Raw genomic sequence first — 21,261 nt, 5'->3', positions numbered from 1 at the left:
CAGCTCCACTTACCATATAGAAGCACTTTGTAGTTCTAAAATTACTGACTGTAGTCCATCTGTTTCTCTACATACTACAGAGCAGGTATTATTTACGTGGTGGATCATTCTCAGCACTGCAGTGACACTGACATGGTGGTGGTGTGTCAGTGTGTGTTGTGCTGGTATGAGAGGATCAGACACAGCAGCGCTGATGGAGTTCTTAAACACCTCACTGTCACTGCTGGACTGAGAATAGTCCACTAACCAAAAATATCCATCCAACAGCGCCCCATGGGCAGCATCCTGTGACCACTGATGAAAGTCTAGAAGATGACCAACTCAAACAGCAGCAATAGATGAGGTAGGAGTGTCTAATAGAGTGGACAGTGAGTGGACACGGTGTTTAAAAACTCCAGCAGCGCTGCTGTGTCTGATCCACTCATACCAGCACAACACACACTAACACACCACCACCATGTCAGTGTCACTGCAGTGCTGAGAATCATACACCACCTAAATAATACCTGCTCTGTGGTGGTACTGACCATTGAAGAACAGGGTGAACGCAGGCTAAAAAAAGTAGAGAAATAGATGGACTACAGTCAGTAATTGTAGAACTTCAAAGTGCTTCTATATGGAGCTGATAAAATGATAGATAGATAGATAGATAGATAGATAGATAGATAGATAGATAGATAGATAGATAGATAGATAGATAGATAGATAGATAGATAGATAGATAGATAGATAAAAATTTTTTTAGCTATTTATGTTTTACGTTTGTTTTTATAATCTGTCTCTACTGGGTGGCTAAACTAGACCTTCCTAGGTCTAGCATTTCTAAAACATAACAGGCTAAAACAGATGCTAAACCAGATTAAAATCAAACCCCTCGTGTGTACTTGGGAATCTAAAGAGGAGAAGCACTTTTCTAAGGGCTCTTTGCTTGTGGCAGGCTTTTTTATGATTGTGTAATGTGCAAATTCATGCATGTGCGTGTATTTAAATACTGTTTTTCATGTGTGGTCATAATAATTACATACATAATGCATTTACTGGCAATAGTTCAGTACATGCATTATAATAAGTGTCACTAAAGATGATGTGCACACACATACACACACAACATACACGGCCAAAATTATTCAGTTTTTGTTTTATCAAACCAGAGAATCTGCACAGAACCTGGAATGATGCACAGATGATTGTCTGTCTGTCAGAGATTCACCCCTAAGCCAACCCGGGGTTGGTTTGGTTGTTTGCTTTGGGTCACTGTTGTTTAAAGATGACTTGTCACCCCAGTATGAATTTCCGAGTACTCTGGAGGAAGTTCTCCCCTCTCGGCACAGAACTTTTGGAGCTCATTTAGAGACTGTTGGGTCCTTGCTTAACCTTCAGTTTGGTCAGCCAGCCAACTCTAAGAATGTTCAAGATGGTGCAAAGCTTCACATTTTTTTGTAAATTGTTCCTACAATTATTTCAAGCTGTCTATACCATAAAGTGGCAAAGCAGTCCAAAACCGTGGTGCACCCTTAACCATGTTTCAAAGTTGGGAAATTAATGAAAATAACCTTGTAACACTGTTTTAATGTACTTAAAGAGATTGACTGTACTTTTCCATTTCCATAAGGCGAAACCCCATACACATCTACAGGCAAGTTTCTAAAATTAAATCAGGTGAGTTAGAGAAGCAAAATTAATAAAATGTGCAGTCTCTGAAAGTAAACTTCAAAGGTACAGTTGGAAAACTCCATTGCTAATGAAAAAGACTTTTAGTTGTAATGAATGCTGGCTGTCACCAGAGGACGACAAATAATCAAAATTGTAATAAAGGCTTGGTTAGGAGAGTCTTAAACGTTTTTGTCATGAATACACAGAACTCCACAGGACTCCAGAACCCACCACAACCTCAGTCCATGGCTTTTGTTTCAGTGCAAGACTGTAAATAAATGCATTTTACAGAGGTGATTATTTAAACTACTATTTGTGTAGAAGATGTCGCCTCACAGCAAGAAGAGCCTGGGTTCAATTCTCTGGGTTTGATTCTGGGTTCCTTTCTCTGTGGAGTTTGCATGTTCTCCCTTTGTTTGTATGGCTCTCCTCTGGGTGCTCAGGTTCTTTTCCACAAGTATAAAAACATGCAGTCAGGCCAACAGGAGCTATTAAAAATGCCCTAAGAGTGAGTGAGTGTGTGTGTGTGTGTGTGTGTGTGTGTGTCTGTGTCTGCACTGTGATGGATTGGCGGCCTGTGGGGGTGTTTCCTGTCATCACCCAATAAATCAAACCAGCCGTGACCCTGACCAAGATAAAATAGGTCCGGGTCCTTTCTGTGTGGGGAGTCTTGTGTAACCAGTAACTACCTGTTATGAATGTAACCAAAATGTGTAAAACATGACGTTTCAATGATAATAAATAAATGTTAACAAATGAAACAAAAAACATTCGATATTTAATTTATAAATTAACTCATTTTGTCTTTAATTTACACTAAATGCCATTATGTTCGAATAAATTAGAGTTGCCATTGAATTACTACAATCTGTTTTTTATTGTCACCTCACGGTGGCGCTGCTGTAGTGGTTGCCACACAGTATATCTATATATATCTATATATATCTATATATATCTATATATATATATATACAGGGGTTGGACAAAATAACTGAAACACCTGGTTTTAGACCACAATAATTTATTAGTATGGTGTAGGGCCTCCTTTTGCGGCCGATACAGCGTCAATTCGTCTTGGAAATGACATATACAAGTCCTGCACAGTGGTCAGAGGGATTTTAAGCCATTCTTCTTGCAGGATAGTGGCCAGGTCACTACGTGATGCTGGTGGAGGAAAACGTTTCCTGACTCGCTTCTCCAAAACACCCCAAAGTGGCTCAATAATATTTAGATCTGGTGACTGTGCAGGCCATGGGAGATGTTCAACTTCACTTTCATGTTCATCAAACCAATCTTTCACCAGTCTTGCTGTGTGTATTGGTGCATTGTCATCCTGATACACGGCACCGCCATTGGATGCACATGGTCCTCCAGAATGGTTCGGTAGTCCTTGGCAGTGACGCGCCCATCTAGCACAAGTATTGGGCCAAGGGAATGCCATGATATGGCAGCCCAAACCATCACTGATCCACCCCCATGCTTCACTCTGGGCATGCAACAGTCTGGGTGGTACGCTTCTTTGGGGCTTCTCCACACCGTAACTCTCCCGGATGTGGGGAAAACAGTAAAGGTGGACTCATCAGAGAACAATACATGTTTCACATTGTCCACAGCCCAAGATTTGAGCTCCTTGCACCATTGAAACCGACGTTTGGCATTGGCACGAGTGACCAAAGGTTTGGCTATAGCAGCCCGGCCGTGTATATTGACCCTGTGGAGCTCCCGACGGACAGTTCTGGTGGAAACAGGAGAGTTGAGGTGCACATTTAATTCTGCCGTGATTTGGGCAGCCGTGGTTTTATGTTTTTTTTGGATACAATCCGGGTTAGCACCCGAACATCCCTTTCAGACAGCTTCCTCTTGCGTCCACAGTTAATCCTGTCGGATGTGGTTTGTCCTTCTTGGTGGTATGCTGACATTACCCTGGATACCGTGGCTCTTGATACATCACAAAGACTTGCTGTCTTGGTCACAGATGCGCCAGCAAGACGTGCACCAACAATTTGTCCTCTTTTGAACTCTGGTATGTCACCCATAATGTTGTGTGCATTGCAATATTTTGAGCAAAACTGTGCTCTTACCCTGCTAATTGAACCTTCACACTCTGCTCTTACTGGTGCAATGTGCAATTAATGAAGATTGGCCACCAGACTGGTCCAATTTAGCCATGAAACCTCCCACACTAAAATGACAGGTGTTTCAGTTATTTTGTCCAACCCCTGTATATATATGAATTTAGCTCTGGTTTAGTTAATCTAGTTAATGTTTAAGTGGGAGGTGAGAAGGACAGTGACAGAAAACGAATTTGATCGCCATTGTGCCGCCCAGACTAACTACGAGTGAATGAACGCGTGTTGTACCGCGCAGGACTCACCGCAATCCTGACCAGGATGAAGCGGCTAGCGAAAATAAAACGATTATGAAAGTCCTGTACCATTCAAGTTGAATTCTAAGTTGCTTTTCACTACTTAATTGTCCGTTTTAGTGATTTTTCCCCACTCGGACAGTTACACGTACAGTACAGCGGATCAGTTCATAAGATTACAGGACCGTTCAAGTAGCGAAACTCACAGGGTTTATATAGGCAGCCGTTTTTTAAGCTCTTCCTCCGCGGGTTGTGATTGGTCCTGAGAAACGTCCGTCTTTGAAGATGAAGCCGCGCGCGTTGTGTGATTGGTTGTCGGAGTGTTAGTAGTAGACAGAAGGGAGGAGAAGTGTCATTACTCAGTAGTAACGCTGAGACAGGAGCAGCTCGGTGTTGTAGGAGTTGGAGCGATAAACAGAGTTTTGAACCGGCCATTTCTGACTACAGGATTTACTACACCGACTTTCACATGGGGAGCTAAAGCGTGTGCGGTCCACAATGTTACTGGTTCCAGTGTTTGAGCTAGTTTTGTTGGTGTGCACGGCTGCGCTCCGGGTACGCGGGGGGAACGTGGTCAGGCAGCCGCGGTCTGTGCTGGATAACTCCACCATCCTGAACCACTTACCTGAGGAGAAACTGGCTCGGTTCACCCCTGCGCCATTCCCCACACCAACAACCGGCAATACCAGGACTACCAGTCAAACCAACGTACTTCAGACCAGTCTGGTACCGAGCACAGGGGCTCGTTTACACAAAACAACCGTCCAAACGGCTACAACTCTTTCTACCAGAGGAAACATCTCAGCAGCACCTGAAGTTACTTTTACTGCTACTGGTGTACCGAGCAAATTCAATACAACCGTTACAGTGGAGTCTACCAACACAACTACCACCACTATAACCAACACACCTACCACCAATACAACCAACACCACCACAACCAACACCACCACCACAACTACCACCAATACAACCAACACCAATACAACCACAACCAACACCAACACAACAACCACCACCAACACAACCACCACAACTACCACCACCAATACAACCACCACCACCACAGCTACCACCAGCACTCCTGCCCTCACCACCCAGCCAGGTAACTCCAAACTATATCAAGTGTCTACTAAATGTAACTTAAACCAAGTTAATTCTATGTAGAGTTTAACCTTATAATAGTATTATTGTATGCATTATTTAGAGGACGGTGGTAGCCTTTGGGCTATCAATCGAAAGGTTGAGAGTTCAAATCCTGGCTCTGCCATGCTGCCACTGTTGGGCCCTTGAGCAAGGCCCTTAACTCTCTCTGCTCCAGGGGCGCTGACCAATGGCTGACCCTGCGCTCTGACCCAAGCTTCCAAACAAGCTGAGATATGCAAAGAATATATATAAGTATATTTGACAATAAAGACATTCTATCTACTCTACACTCCAGAGCATGTGGACACCTCTACTACTGATTAAGATATTTAGTCGCAGCCATTGCTACCAGGTGTATACGATACATTTTGTTCTTCAGACATTGTGACACTTTAGGAAAGCCCATTTCCTGTCCTGCAAGGCTTGGCACTGTGTACAAAGCAAGGTATATTAATACATTGTCAGTTGGAGGAACTCCAGTGGCCCGCACTTTTGGAATGAATTGGAACATCGACTGCGAGCCAGGCCTTCTTGCTGATGATCAGTGCTCCGTTTTACAACTGCTTCCACACAGGGGCTTCAATATTTGTGAAAAGCTTTCCCACAATACTGGGAGCTGTTACAGTCAGGTTTTCACATACGATTGGCCATATTGTTTGTGTATAAGCTTAAAAATAGTTGTTTGCACACGGGTCTAATCAACGCTTAATTAAATGTCAATTAAGGTCACAGTGTTTTAATTCACACTGTTTCATAATGGACCTTTATGATTAAATGTTATATTAAAGCTGCCATGGTGAATATTTTATTGCTCTGATGACAAAGGTGGGTTATCTGGAGTGCACTGTGAAACACCATTTTTAAACAGAGAAAAAATGGACAAAAGAGACAAAAACAGGTCCTGACATGATTCCATCTCTCTCTCTCTTGCATTCATAAGATTTACAAGTCTCTATGACAAATGTCACATTCACAAAGCTGTTTATTCCACATTCCAGAGTGGGATAGACGTGTCCCAAATATGCTGAGCTTATATTTTTGAGCTCCACGGTCCTTTCATAAGATAAGGACTGCAGCTGGCTGTGTACACACAACATGGCACACTTAAGTCCCAGTTATTTTCTCATGCTGTTGACTTATTTTCAGTTTTATTCCTGCTTTCCTTTGTTCTAATGTCGGAATATCTGGCTTTTCCGGACTAATACTTTTGATTTGGTCTGCCATGTACTAACATGTCAGGGCGACAGGGTGCCAGGAAATCTAAATGTTAATCAACATGTTTTGTTGTCATAGGAATGAATAGCAACTGAACAAAAAGCATCGGAACTCAATCATTTTTATTATAAGATGAAGGTGTGTATGTAAAAAAAGTTTTAAATGCAGAGGTTGACGACTCCTCCTGAGAACTTGATCAACCAATCTGTCTGCAGATGTTGAAGTTTACACGTTCATATACCCGGCAAAATGTAGCGGACACCTTTGTTTATTAAATTAAGACGCATTTATTTGTTGTATATACATATGCATTTAGGAGATGCTTTTATCCAAAATGACTTACAGTACTGTGACAGTATATAGTCTGAGCAATTGAGGGTTAAGGGTCTTGCTCAAGGGTCCAACAGTGGTAACCTGACAGCGGTGTGGCTTGAACCAGCAACTCTTTGATTACTAGTCCAGTACATTACCCGCTAGGCTACAACTGCACATCTGCACATGTGCAGCCTATTCCAGTTTTTTTCAGGGTTAGTCATTGACCCAGCAGTGCTGCATGGCAGAGCCAGGCTTAAAACCCACAAGCTTCCGATTGATAGCCCAAAGCTCAACCCACTAGGCTACCATTAACCCATATCAATATTCTATCAAGTTAAGTTGTTTTGGCAACACTTGTGTCTAACTAAGGTGAATAAATTAACATAATGTGATACATTTTATTCGTGCAACTGTTTTGTTGCAACCATTTGGGAAGGGCCTTGTTCTGTTCCAGCATGACTGTGCCCTTGTGTGAAAAGTGGAGTCCATATAGAGATGGTTGTACAAGTTTGGCATTGGCACTTCAGTGGCCTGAACAGAGGTCTGGCCTCAACTCAGTTAAACACCTTTGGGGAAAAATTGGAACTTCGACTGGGAGCCAGGTTTTCTTGCTTAACATCCGCACCTGACTTTTCATTATTATAAAGTACAGAAATATACGGTTATAATATGTGGCATGCTTCTTTCTGCAGGGTGGCACGGTGGGTAGCAATGTCGCCTCACAGCAAGAAGGTCCTGGGTTTGATCCCTAGATGAGGCGATCCAGGTCCTTTCTGTGTGGAGTTTGCATGTTCTCCCCGTGTCTTTTCCAGACTTTGTTCTTGGATTACAGCTGACCATAGAGACACATTTCTCTTAGAACTAACCAGGAATTAATCAGCCATGGAGGGAACAGTTCTTTACAGGTTTATTGGATCAATGATACTGTCAGAGAGAGAGAGGGATCTGACTTCTAAAGCCCTCTGTGCATTTGTGGACCCTGTTAAGTTCAATTTACTGTAGGTATGAGCACTGAGGGTGAAGGGGAATGTAGATGATTAAGCAAGACTTATGATTCTTATATAATTTCTTGGTACAGACGAATACATTACATTTACAGTGGCTTCCAGTTTAGTGTCCGCGCTCTGTTTTTAAACGTCTGTTGTGTGATGAGTGACGAATAACATGTTTAAGCATGCGTCCTGTCACCGTGTTTGCAAGCACAGATTGAATCAGATGTACAGGTAGTCGTGAACTAGCCAGTTTTTCAAGTTTATCTTAATATCCCGGCACAATTTGTTCATCTCACGTCATCCAACCGTTCCTAGCTGGTAAACGTTTCTGCTTTGCTCTGACCTTCCTGATGTTACACAAAGCAGACGTGCAATTTTGGAAGATTGCTGCGCTGTGGTATGGTAACGTTAGTTGCTCAACAGTCGTTATTCAGTGGTTCCTGGTAGACCACATGTGTAATAATGATGAACTGAGTTTGGTGTTCTGGTCTTTGGCATACCAAGTATCTTTCTTTAGTTAAAAACGGTCTGCTGTATATCTTCCTGGTTATGGTGATGAACATGGTTATGACATGCAGTAGGTATTCTACTTCCTGCAGGTCATTGTAGCTGCTCGTATGGCAAATAAAAGCAAACATTTCATTTCGCATATGTGACTGAATAACAATCATTTACATTTACATTTACATTTTCAGCATTTAGCAGACGCTTTTATCCAAAGCGACTTACACAATGAGCAGAACACGATGAGCAATTGAGGGTTAAGGGCCTTGCTCAGGGACCCAACAGTGGCAACTTGGTGGTGGCGGGGCTTGAACCGGCAACCTTCTGTTTACTAGTCCAGTACCTTAACCACTGAGCTATCACTGGCCCTCATCATGATGATGTTTGCAATACGTTCCATTGCTTAAATGTTACACACTATATGCACAAAAGTATTTGGACACTTACTAGGGATGTAACGATACACTCTACCCACAATATGATGACAAAGTTTTCTTTTAATATTTCTCTTAAAAAATAAAATAAAATACTGTATTTGTGCTTATCTTTTATTTAGCTATATAATGAATGTCCTTTTATTTCTGAGGTGGGTACAAACTATGCAAAACAATTTTGAATTAAGCCCAATTTGGCTGAAAACCCCCGAATTTGGCAACCAGGCGTATAGCGCCAGTGACGTCAACCAGGCGAGGTGTATAGTGCCAGTGCCCTCTGTTGTTTCAAGTGAATATCGATTCATTTTACATGTCAAATCGATTTGAATCGTGGAATTTTTGAATTGGTTATTAACTGTATTGTGGTGAATCGTTACTTCCTTAACACTTACACATTATATGTACAGGAGCTTTTATGACATCCCATTCTAAATATATAGACATTAATATGGAGTTGGCCCCCCTTCACAGCTCTAACAGCTTCCAGTCTTCTGAGAATTCTATCTACAAGATTTTCAAGTGTGTCTGTGGGAATTTTTCCAGAATAGCATTTGTCTTGGCATTTGTCAAACCCAGATTTGTCTGTCAGGCTGCCAGATAGAGAAGCGTGATTCTTTACTGCTCCAGAGTACAGTGGCGGCGTGCTTTACCCCAATCCATCTGATTCTTTGCATTGTGATCGGCCATGTAAGGCTTGCGTGCAGCTACTCGGCCATAGAAATCATTGCAGTTAAGCTCATGGTGTACAGTTTTTTGCTGATGTCAGTGCCAGAGCAGGTTTGGAACCCTGCAGTTATTGAGTCAGCATAGAATTAGTGACTTTTATGCACTATGCGTCTCAGCACTCTCCTAAACACCTTTACAATAATCAGTTATACCACTCATATTTGATTGTTTGATATCTAGGGGGCCAAAAATGTCACGATAAGGCTATGTCTGGGAAGAAAGGGGAGTGGCAGAAGCGCCCACTGTTTTTGTAGGAACCCAATCCACTGCAGCCCTGACCAGGATAAAGTGGTGGTATAAATGAAAATGAAATGACGTTCTCTGAGCCATGTCACTAGATTTTCATGAATAATTTAAAGCCACGTTGGGCATTGTTTCAAATCTCAGTTTGTACACTTCTATAGCTAGTGCCATTTTTTTGATCTACTGCATGATGCTCTACTTTTGCTGAATTTGAAGTCTGTGCGTACAGAATTTACCAGCAGTGTTGGTGGTGACAGGGTTTGAACTGGCAAACTTCCGATTACTAATTCCAGTGGGCGGCACGGTGACTAAGTGGGTAGCACTGTCGCCTCACAGCAAGAAGGTCCTGGGTCCGATCCCCAGGTGGGGCGGTCCGGTTCCTTTCTGTGTGGAGTTTGCACGTTCTCCCCGTGTCTGCGTGGGTTTCCTCCGGGTGCTCCGGTTTCCTCCCCGGTCCAAAGACATGCAAGCGAGGTGAATTGGAGACACTGAATCGTCCAAGACTGTGTTCGATATAAACTTGTGTGAAGTGATGAACCTTGTGTAATGAGTAACTACCGTTCCTGTCATGAATGTAACCAAAAGTGTAAAACATGACGTTAAAATCCTAATCAACAAACAAACAAACTAATTCCAGTACTTTAACCACTAAGCTACTACTGCTTTATCAAAGAATTAACCCAAATCTGTCCCCTTTTCATTCCTGTATTTAAAATGTGTTGTTTCATTAGGCGAACATGACTATATGTATCGAGCTGGAAATTTGTAGACACTATTTTGTTATGCAGCCACCCCTTGTACCCACTAAAATGCCCCCATTCACCTTTTTATGTCCCGTGCAATGTTTTCACTTAGCCCATTCAAGTAGGAATTCAGTGACTCGTATTCAGACTGACCTCTGCAATATTTTCTCTCATCATGTCCTTACTCAATGCTAATCTGTTGTTGTCTTTAGCCATCGGCGTAGCAGATTCCATGTGACAAACTGGTAATTGTCTGCTCCTCAATCTCTTTGCTGTCTGTTTCCCTTTATCACATTCTTCTCAGTCCTCTCACTGAGCGCTCTTTTCTGCCTGCACTGCACTGATTTATAATGGATGAGGCATTTAGGGCTCTTGGTGAAGAGTGGGTCAATAAGACAAAAGGGGGAGTGATACATGTTGGCATGTTTTCCTCTGTATCTGGAAAGACATTGTTCAAGGGCTTCTTGTTATTGCTGACTGGATGACTTTGTTAGGTGGTTTTGATTCATACGGGTAGTTATTTATGGCTTATGGCTATTAAAGGCTGTTAGCTATAGTAAGATAAGAAAATTCAATTCTAAATTAAAAATAACCATTTTAAACATCAGTTGTTCTCGCAGATCTTAAAAGTAAGAAATCGAACAAAACGTATCAGATTTAATTGCTTACTGGTTTATGGTGGTGGCTTGGTGGGTAGCACTGTTGCTTCACAAGAAGAAGGTCATGGGTTTGATTCCCAGGTAGAGCGGTCCAGGTCCTTTCTGTGTAGTTTGCATGTTCTCCCCGTGTCTGAATGGGTTTCCTCCGGGAGCTCCGGTTTCCTCCCACAGTCCAAAGACATGCAAGTGAGGTGAATTGGAGACTGTGTTTGATATTGAACTTGAATCTTGTGCTATCCAATTAGTGTCGCTTGGCGGGGGGGGGAGTGTACTGGAGCCTATCCCAGCTTTTCAATGGGCGCAAGGCACACAGTAACATCCTGGATGGAGCGTCAGTCTATCGCAGGGCAGACACACATACACACCCCCATTCACTTACAGGGCAATTCAGTGTCTCCAATTAACCTGACTGCGTGTTTTTGGAAACGGGGAGAACATGCAAACTCCACACAGAAAGGACCCGGACCGCCCCGCCTGGGGATAGAACCCAGGACCTTCTTGCTGTGACGCGGCAGTGCCGCCTACCGTGCCGCCCAAGTGTGTAAAACTTTAAGTTATAATCCTAATACATAAATAAATAAATAAATAATCCAATGGCTCAGATACAAACGCACCTGACAAATACTTTAAATACTGAAATCCATAAAAGACAAATTTAAACAAAAAATGCCTCAGAAGTGCTCAGGTTCCTTACAAACACAGGACTGAAACCACATATCTAAAATCTCAAGTTAAGGACAGCTCCAAAAAACCCAAATATAAATAAATATCCAAATATAATAGGACCAAAATAATAAACCAAAAAGTCTGTCATGAATGTAACCTCGGTGGAACTGTGGCATTAAAAACCCAGACAAACAAACAACTAGTCAGTCAGTATGTGGAAGTCATGCTAATTATCCTGTTGCTATAAAAAACACCCTTAGCAGCAACAACCAGCCCACACTTGCTTACCAGCTTGCTTTAGTTTATTAATATTTACAATCGTAGCCTGACTCCCACATGTCCTGACACAGCAGCTTGTGACATTTAACTAATTTCAAAACACACAATTAACTCGAGGCAAGGGTTTAAATGATTATCAGCCTTCTGTAAATCAATATATAGTGGATAAATGATTTCTGTAATGTGCAAGTGGAAAAACGAGCTTCTCTTGATACTCTTTGCTTTCCTACTTGCTGTGCTTATGAAATTAGATGAAATATCAAAGTGGTAAATGTATGAAAGGCATTTCAGCAGGATTTAATGGGTGGGTGCTGGACAAATGGAGTGCAACTAGGAGGAAATATTATAAAACCCAGTATGATGCAGGAACAGTATGTAAGTGTGGATGTAGTGTTTAAAAGTCATTTCGGATTTTACTGACCGTTTCAAAACCACAAATTACTTCTTTCTTCCCTAGCCGTTCAGCTGTGTATAGCCGGTGTGCTTCTGGCAGATTGTTTATATTTGTCTCCACAATGCTTATCAGTAGGATTCCATGTGCTGTGGCTTCAGAACATGACCAGATTGGTGCTCCTTCACAATTTTAAATAAGTAGGCAGCACTGTCACCTCACAGCAAGAAGGTCCCGGGTTCGATCCCCAGGTGGGGCGGTCCGGGTCCTTTCTTTGTGGAGTTTGCATGTTCTCCCTGTGTCTGCATGGGTTTCCTCCCAAAGTCCAAAGACGTGCAAGTGAGGTGAATTGGAGACACTTAATTGTCCATCACTGTGTTTGATATAACCTTGTGAACTGATGAAACCAAAAGTGTAAAACATGACGTTAAAATCCTAATAAACAAACAAACGAATAATTTTAGATGCTATGTGATGTGATATGATGTGTTTGGACCGTGCATAACCAAACATTCCCACTTTTGTCTCATCTGTTAAAATGTCATTAACTCATTTACTAATAAATGTTTGGGGTAGCGTGTTCGTTTTGGAAACGGATGCTTTCTCGCTGGTACTCTTCCAAAAAGTCAAGCTTCAGTCTTTCTCTAATAGTGGTGTTATGATCGTTATGAGTCCTGCTGAATCCTAGACGTACTTCTTGGGTCTTACCAGACAGCCAGCTCCCCGATATCAGGAGTAACCAAAAATACACTGTAGAAAACGTGTAGATCAAGTAACCTGCATTAGATGTAGAATAGACCATTCCAGACTGACGTACCAACATCTAATACGAGGGGAAGACCTCACACTATGTGAAGACTGTCAGCGACCCATCCCATAAAACACATTCTGAATGAATCCCTAAGTGAAAGACAAAGACTACATATGCCTCTATCTATTTCCTCGGCTGCTCTCGTTAGGGGTCGCCGGCGGATCGTGATCCGCATTATTGATTTGGCACGGTTTTTACGCCGGATGCCCTTCCTGACACAACCCTCCCTATTTATCCGGGCTTGGGATCAGCACTACAATGCACTAGTTTTATGCATTCTAGCGACTAGGTACCTAGGAGACAATTCAGTGTCTCCAATTATGCATGTTTTTGGACTGTGGGAGGAAACCGGAGCACCCGGAGGAAACCCACGCAGACGCGGGGAGAACATGCAAACTCTGCTCAGAAAGGACCCGGACCGCCCCACCTGGGGATCGAACCCAGGACCTTCTTGCCGTGAGGCGACAGTGCTACCCACCGAGCCACTGTACTACCGCCCAAAGACTACATATGCCTAAAACATAAAAACCCTCACTTTTGATAAATGTATTCCAAAAATGCTTTGAAGATTTTGTATAATTATATTAGTTATACTCTCAACAGGAAAAGCTTTAAGCTGCTGGCTGTGTTTATATTCTCTGATTCTAATGTTTAGAGTTCACTTTACTGCCATGTTCGCCCTGTTAAGCTGTTTTCATTCAATAAAGCATAAAACTCGCTTAATGAAGGTTGATTATTGGTAAAACAACTAGACAAAATGCACCTCTGATAGGCACTAGTGGTTTACCATTAGGAGATTTGTGTTCCAGTGATGCCCCAGCTCTCAGTGGTTGGGAGAGCTGTGGCTAAGAGATAACATGCTTCTGTCCTCTGATCAAAAAGCTCAAATTTGGTATCATTATAACACTAGAATGGTGGGTTGGTACTGAACAGAATTTAAGTTGTTCTGACAAGTTGCCCGTTTTACTTCATCTACGAACAATGTTCAGATATAATGGGAACTCAGTAATAGCCGCCACAATGATGTCATTGTATTATTTTTCTCTCAGTGGAAGTGAAAACAACACACTGGCCTGCAGAAGAGCTTTAGCCGTCGTTATTTCCACTCACATTCTGTGTAAATGGCACATGGCCGCAAGCCACAGGCCCCTGAAAGTCAGCATTCTCCACATCTCTCGATTTATGCTGACATTTTCAACCCCCCTCCCAAACCACTCACTTGTCTGCTATCAGGACAGCCTGAAAATACCCCAAACCTGCCCCCCCTTAACTGAGCGCTTCGGTGCAACATTGGCTTGTAGAAAGCAAATAAAGCTGTGGCTCTGAAACAGTGTTTGGGTTTTCATTTCTTAAAGATTAGAATGGTCAATACTCGGTCAGTTCAGCCATACCAGGTTTCACACCAATAATGACTCTGTGCTTCAGAAACTAGTCGCTAAACTGCTTCCAACAAACGCCTGCTATTGCATGGCGTCAGAAATTCGGCTATAAATAAACGTCCGGTCGTGCTGTGTATCCGTGCACAGAAATTCACTTAAAGGATGTTTGAATGTTAATGTCACAACTATCAGCGAGACTGCAAACAAGGTGACGTGGGCTAATTTAAAGCACTAGTCATGGTCGAATGTACCAGAGGCACCTCGATTTAACGGACCTCCATTTAACGGATTTCAGATTTAACAGACAAATTCTGGAAAACCGAAAGTCCGCTCTGACTGTTTCAAATTCCTGCGAGAAGCAAAACCAAGACCAGTAGTTCAGTAACTGTCTGCTAGCCAGCGCACGTCTCTCTGTTAACAAGAGTGATAGGCTTTGTGTTGTTGTTTTTTTTGCATTTTTCTCAATTTTCCTTCCAATTTAGTCGTATCCAGTTCCCCGATTGAATTACGCTTCCTCTCTACTGATGTTGATCTCCACCCTGGTTGAGAAGAGCCAAGACTGACACACGCTCCCTCCGACATGTGTGCAGTACCGACTGCATCTTTTCACCCACACGGGGAGAGTTCGTATGCGGATCAGCTTTGTGTACAGAGAGCCACACCCTGATCAACGCATTATCCCTCGTCTCTGTGCAGGCACCATCAATCAGCCAGTAGAGGTCGTAATTGCATTCGTTATCAAGTCCCGTCTGGCCCACCCTGTAAACAACAACCAGACGTTCATGTCCGGATCATATACCGATCAGCCATAACATTAAAACCATAACATTAAATTCCTTGTTTCTACACTCACTGTCCGTTTTATCAGCTCTGCTTACCTGCATGCTTCCTTAGCCCCCTTTTCCCCTGTTCTTCAATGGTCAGGACCCCCACAGGACCACCACAGAACCACTACAGAGCAGGTATCATTTAGGTGGTGGATGATTCTCAGCACTGCAGTGACACTGACATGATGGTGGTGTGTTAGTGTGTGTTGTGCTGGTAGGAGTGGATCAGACACAGCAGCGCTGATGGAGTTTTTAAACACCTCACTGTCACTGCTGGACTGAGAATAGTCCACCAATGAGATGAGCGATCGTCTCTGACTTTACATCTACAATGTAGACCAACTAGGTAGGAGTGTCTAATAGAGTGGACAGTGAGTGGACACTGTATTTAAAAACTCCAGCAGCACTGCTGTGTCTGATCCACTCATACCAGCACAACACACACTAACACACCATCACCATGTCAGTGTCACTGCAGTGCTGAGAATCATCCACCACCTAAATAATACCTGCTCTGTGGTGGTCCTGTGGGGGTCCTGATCATTGAAGAACAGGGTGAAAGCAGGTTAAAAAAGTATGTAGGGAAATGGATGGACTACAGTCAGTAATTGTAGAACTACAAAGTGCTTCTATGTGGTAAGTGGAGCTGATAAAATGAACAGGTAGAAACAAGGTGGTTTTAATGTTATGGCTGATCAGTGTACGTTGGTCTAAAGAAAAACTAAAGCAGTAAGCAGTGAAATGTAGTGTAGAAAAAGTAAGATAAGAAAGGAGTGGTACATATTTTACTGTTTATCTTATGTGCACATTTAGCACTTTTGTGGACCTCAGTGCTGTGTTTTCCCATATTTCTGCACCCCTTGGAAGAAAAAAAAAACAGACCAGTGCGCCCCCCTTTAGTCTATTAAACCGAGGTTCTTCTGTACCCGTTTGCCGAAACCTGCATCTTAAGTGTGATAGACACGTGTGTCATGTGACTGAGAAGCAAAGCAAGAGAGTCTCATAAATTGTGAACACTGCAGGTCTGCTGTAGCACAAATGCAGCTACGCTGGTTTCTCTTACTTCAGCACTTCAGGGGATTTGTTTAGAGGCGATACGAGTTCAGAATGCTTCCGTATAGAGATTATAGAACACGTTATTAAAAACAGTGGGACACAGTGCGAGCTCTCTGAAGCAGAATGGCTCAACCGTTAGTTGTTATTTGAATGTTTTAAGCTCATAAGAAAGTATAAGACAGCTCGTTTATTAACATCTCATTACAGAGCTTCTAATTTTTCATGGACACTGGAAATTTTGATAATGAACCATTTACTGACAAGTTAATATTTCTTATTTCCAAAAGCTGATTGGTGATTTTAATTGAATGTGAAGGTGTTGTACTGAAATCAGACACCCTCAGAGTATACACCGATCAACCATAACATTAAAACCACCTCCTTGTTTTTATACTTACTGTCCATTTTATCAGCTCCACTTACCATATAGAAGCACTTTGTAGTTCTGCAATTACTGACTGTAGTCCATCTGTTTCTCTGCATGCTTTTTTAACCTGCTTTCACCCGGTTCCTTAATGGTCAGGACCCCCACAGGACCACCACAGAGCAGGTATTATTTAGGTGGTGGATGATTCTCAGCACTGCAGTGACACTGACACCTCACTGTCACTGCTGGACTGAGAATAGTCCACCAACCAAAAAAATATCCAGCCAGCAGCGCCCCGTGGGCAGCGTCCTGTGACCACTGATGAAGGTCTAGAAGATGACCGACTCAAACAGCAGCAATAGATGAGCGATCGTCTCTGACTTTACATCTACAAGGTGGACCAACTAGGTAGGAGTGTCTAATAGAGTGGACAGTAAGTGGACACGGTATTTAAAAACTCCAGCAGCGCTGCTGTGTCTGATCCACTTATACCAGCACAACACACACGAACACACCACCACCATGTCAGTGTCACTGCAGTGCTGAGAATCATCCACCACCCAAATAATACCTGCTCTGTAGTGGTCCTGTGGAGGTCCTGACCATTGAAGAACAGCGTGAAAGGGGGCTAACGAAGCATGCAAAGAAATAGATGGACTACAGTCAGTAATTGTAGAACTACAAAGTGCTCCTATGTGGTAAGTGGAGCTGATAAAATGGACAGTGAGTGTAGAAACAAGGAGGTGGTTTTAATGTTATGGCTGATCGGTGTATGTGCCAGTTTTATATGTGTTTAGCCCAGGGGTGTCCAAACTTTTCATGTTGGGGGGCCAGATGGAGTAATAATGTGCAAACACGGGCCACAGATTCTTTTGTAATAAAACAATAAAAATATTATAGACCTACCTGGTTAATAACAATTACACTTAAAGAAACAATAGACCAATAGAAGTCGACTGCTTTTACAATTCCACAAGACACATATTTACACACCTTGCCATTAGTTTCTGTGTATTAGCTCCCGTTATGCTCCTAAAAGTCATGAACAGTAAAAAAAAAAAACAAACACAGTAGTATAGTTCCCTGCTGGATCTTAATGCATCTGCTCATATGATGTTGAACTTCTTGTTTTTTCAGGCTCCTTGCCCTGTGCTATGGCTGACTGCTACAGAAACACATTCCTATTCACTACAGACTACATACGATTCAAACCATCAGCACGCTCTTATGTAGTGCCCGAGTAAGAATCCAGCCTATCAAAGCCTGCTTTAATATTGCCCAGATGTTGAAGGAGGCTGAGTGCTCTCTTCCTTCCTCCGGTTCCCTCCGTGCTCATTATCCACCTCTCGGCTGAAAATCGAGACCGGTGAGGTAAGCGGCGGAGGCATAAAAAAAATAAGAGTTGAGAGATGAGAAATCAGCTGAGAGACAGAAATAGACTCTCAAATAATAAAATCAGCCCGACGCCAGAACCGGGCATCTAATTCAGTGCAAACTTGTTTCATGCCAATGAATATCTGATTAGGTCATTATCAGGTGAGAAAAGCTGCATGTTGGGTTGTTTTAACTCTTTAAATGTCTTGAATAAATCGAACGTTGTCTGCTTTATCCTAAAGCTTTTTTATCCGGAATTTATTCATCTTTGGGCAGTGTCTGTAAGGAGTGTTGTGTGTTCTTTCCATACCTGTGTGGAATTTCTTTCTGACTACCCTACTATTCGCCCCAAATACACAAAATAAAGACACATGCCTGAAACCATAAAAGAAGCTCTTACACAAGACAACACAAGAACAGTATTTTGCCATTAAATTACCCATATGTTCAATTCCCAGGTGAAACGTCCAGGTCCTTTCTGTGTGGAGTTTGTATGTTCTCCTTGCGTCTGTGTGGGTTTCCTTCGGAAACTCCGGCTTCCTCCCACAGTCCAAAAACATGCAGTCATGTGGGCCGGTCAGGGACAGCCTAGGCCGGATATGGCCCGGGGGCCGTACAATACCCAGGTGTGGCTTAAATCATAAACGGTCGTAATTGTAAGTCGCTTTGGATAAAAGCGTCCGATAAATGCTGTGATCGTATTTTTCATTTCATTTTATCACCCAGTTTCCTAGTCCGACACTTTAATTAGTTTGATTCAGTATATTGAGGGACGCTTTACACGGCCAGTTTGATCATTCAGTGTATTTTTGAGCGTTTCGTGCACGTTATACACGTCTAGGTTTGCAGTATGTGTTGTTATTGATCAGATCGAGCGTCGAACCTCTTTCTGTACCACTGTACACTTGACGGCACGGAGCACTCCTGCAGTGTGACAGGTGTGAGACTAAAAGAGACTCGGCGAGCGGATTCCTCAGAGGGCATCATTTGTAGATGCCATTAATCTTACGCTCTGAACCACCTTAAGTGGTTTTAAACTCTATAATCAGTCAAATTCCACTTTAGCTTCTGGCTGGAGTTTTAACCACATCTGTAAATCACGCACCTCACCAAAATGTTACCTCCCGCTTGTAGGCTGACTAAAAATAAACCTCTCGTTGTTTCCTCTCCTGTTCCGGATGCCGGGCTGTTTAAAGGCTCAGGTGTCTTAATTTCCTTCTGTCCTGTGTGGATCAGTAACCTTATCCTTGCTTAGAAATCTGCATCCAGACTCACTTACACCAGCACGTGTGCTGCTCTACGCTCACTGTCTAGATGCTGTTTAGTTATTTATTCATTTATTTATTTAAATATGACTTCATTCAGATTAACCAAGTCCAGGGTTTAAGTCTCAGCTCTGCCAAGCTGCCACTTTTGGACCCACATTTGGGATAATGCTGGTGGCCAGTTGAGCGTCTAGAGAGACTGGCTATGATTGGCTGAGGAAAGGCTGGTGGAGATGGCCTAAAATTGGGGTACACTTTCACGGGCTCTCAGTGCTGCTCAGATTTGAACCCGGATCCCAGCGATGCTGTCGGCCAGTCTGGCATCTAGGAAGGGCTGGGGATGATGGCCTTGCTATTGGAAGGTGCACTTGTCAGTGCGCCCTCAGTGCCAGTCCTAGGCCCCCAAATGACTTAATTTAGATTAACCAGATGCACGGTTCAAATCTCCACTCTACCAAGCTGCCATTTTTAGCTCCCTGAGCAAGGAATTACTAAGTGGGATTCGAACCATGAATATCAGTCATGCTGGAGGCCAGCTGGGCATCTAGACAGACTGGCTGGGATTGGCTGTGCCTGAGGAGGGGGTGGGGGAGATGGCCTTGTCGTTGGGATACACTTTCAATGCACTCTCGGTGCCGCTGAGATTTGAACCCCTGATCTCAGCGGGGGTTTTGGCCAGTCAGAGGTCTACTCTGAGGAAGGGCTGGTGGAGATAGCCTTGTTATTGAAAGATTCACTTGTCAGTGCCCCCTCGTTGGCAGTACCAGGCTCCCAGATTATTTCTGCCATGTCCCAACTATGTAATGCCATCAGCTCAAATAACTGTCAGTCAGATCATTATGTAAGGATTGTTCCAGACCAACTTGTCACTCTCACAACCTTAATCCTTCCTCACTATTTCCAGTATGAATGAGTCCTAGATAACATTGATTCTGCAGTATAAAAGTAGACCTGAGTTTACACTCACTGCAGGCATTTTTAAACAATGGGAGCATGTGCTGGAGGGCACAGATCCAGTCAGATGGTTTTCTGGTGTGTTGCACACTTCTCCCACTGTGTAATCTTATCTTTAGCAAGGTCACCTCCAGTCCCTCAGTCTTCCAGTGGGAACCACAGTCACTCCGTGCTTCTAAATATATCACCGCACTCCACTGCCCTCCCTCACATCACTAATTTCGAGCGTAAATTACACATAACTGGAACGCCAGGTGACCGTAAAACTGCCTCGCACTCCACAATCGTCTGCTGTCCGTTGTTTGTGCCAGCAGGGGCTCCCAATTTCATAATGATGAATTATGCTGCAAAATCATCAGTGTGCTCCCTTACCCCCTCTGGTGTGCTGCTTCATCATCGTGTTTTCCTTCTGACCTCCACACCAAGCACAGCAGCCAGCTTTAGGCAGATTCTGAAAAACTTTCCAGCAGTTTTGCCTGCCGGTGGCTTTTCTTTCAGCATCGAGCTTCTCAGATACTTCCGTTTCCTCCTTTTTCATCCCCTCACTTGCAGAAAATGTTTCTTCTGGCAAAAATCACCTTTTTTCCCTTACTTAACCCTTTAATGGTCAGCTTACTTTGAGTCTAAATACTTGCTGAACTTGCCACCTACCTCCTCATGCCAGATGTGTGAACAGATGTGGAAAAAATACAATATTAAATGCATGTTTAGTACTAGGGATGCTTCTGATTATACAGTTAATTATACAGTCTGAATAAACCCAATAATGATGCAGCATCCTATAAATATTTCACTGTTAATTTCCGTCAGAATATTACAGATGTGAGTATGCATGCATGCCGACCACTATGGGGCAGTACAGAGGGTTTTTTTTGTTCAACACGTTAAAACAAGAAG

The 21,261-nt window shown here is 42.9% G+C and overlaps 1 protein-coding gene across 2 annotated transcripts in view; it reads left to right on the top strand.

The window, feature by feature from the left end:
- Positions 1 to 4,492: 4,492 nt before the first annotated feature.
- si:dkey-220k22.1 (multiple epidermal growth factor-like domains protein 9) overlaps positions 4,493 to 21,261 on the top strand; it is a 101,058-nt gene continuing 84,289 nt past the window's right edge. For both annotated transcript variants that reach the window (XM_062988620.1, XM_062988619.1), the window contains exon 1: positions 4,493 to 5,123. In XM_062988620.1, the coding sequence (XP_062844690.1) occupies positions 4,517 to 5,123 (607 nt within the window). In that variant the 5' untranslated portion in view covers positions 4,493 to 4,516. The remainder of the gene's footprint in view (positions 5,124 to 21,261) is intronic.

Source organism: Trichomycterus rosablanca, chromosome 26 (genome assembly GCF_030014385.1).
Source record: "Trichomycterus rosablanca isolate fTriRos1 chromosome 26, fTriRos1.hap1, whole genome shotgun sequence".
NCBI classification, from domain to species: Eukaryota; Metazoa; Chordata; class Actinopteri; order Siluriformes; family Trichomycteridae; genus Trichomycterus; species Trichomycterus rosablanca.
The sequence above is the reverse complement of the archived record's forward strand: the minus strand, read 5'-3'. Positions and strand labels throughout refer to the sequence as shown.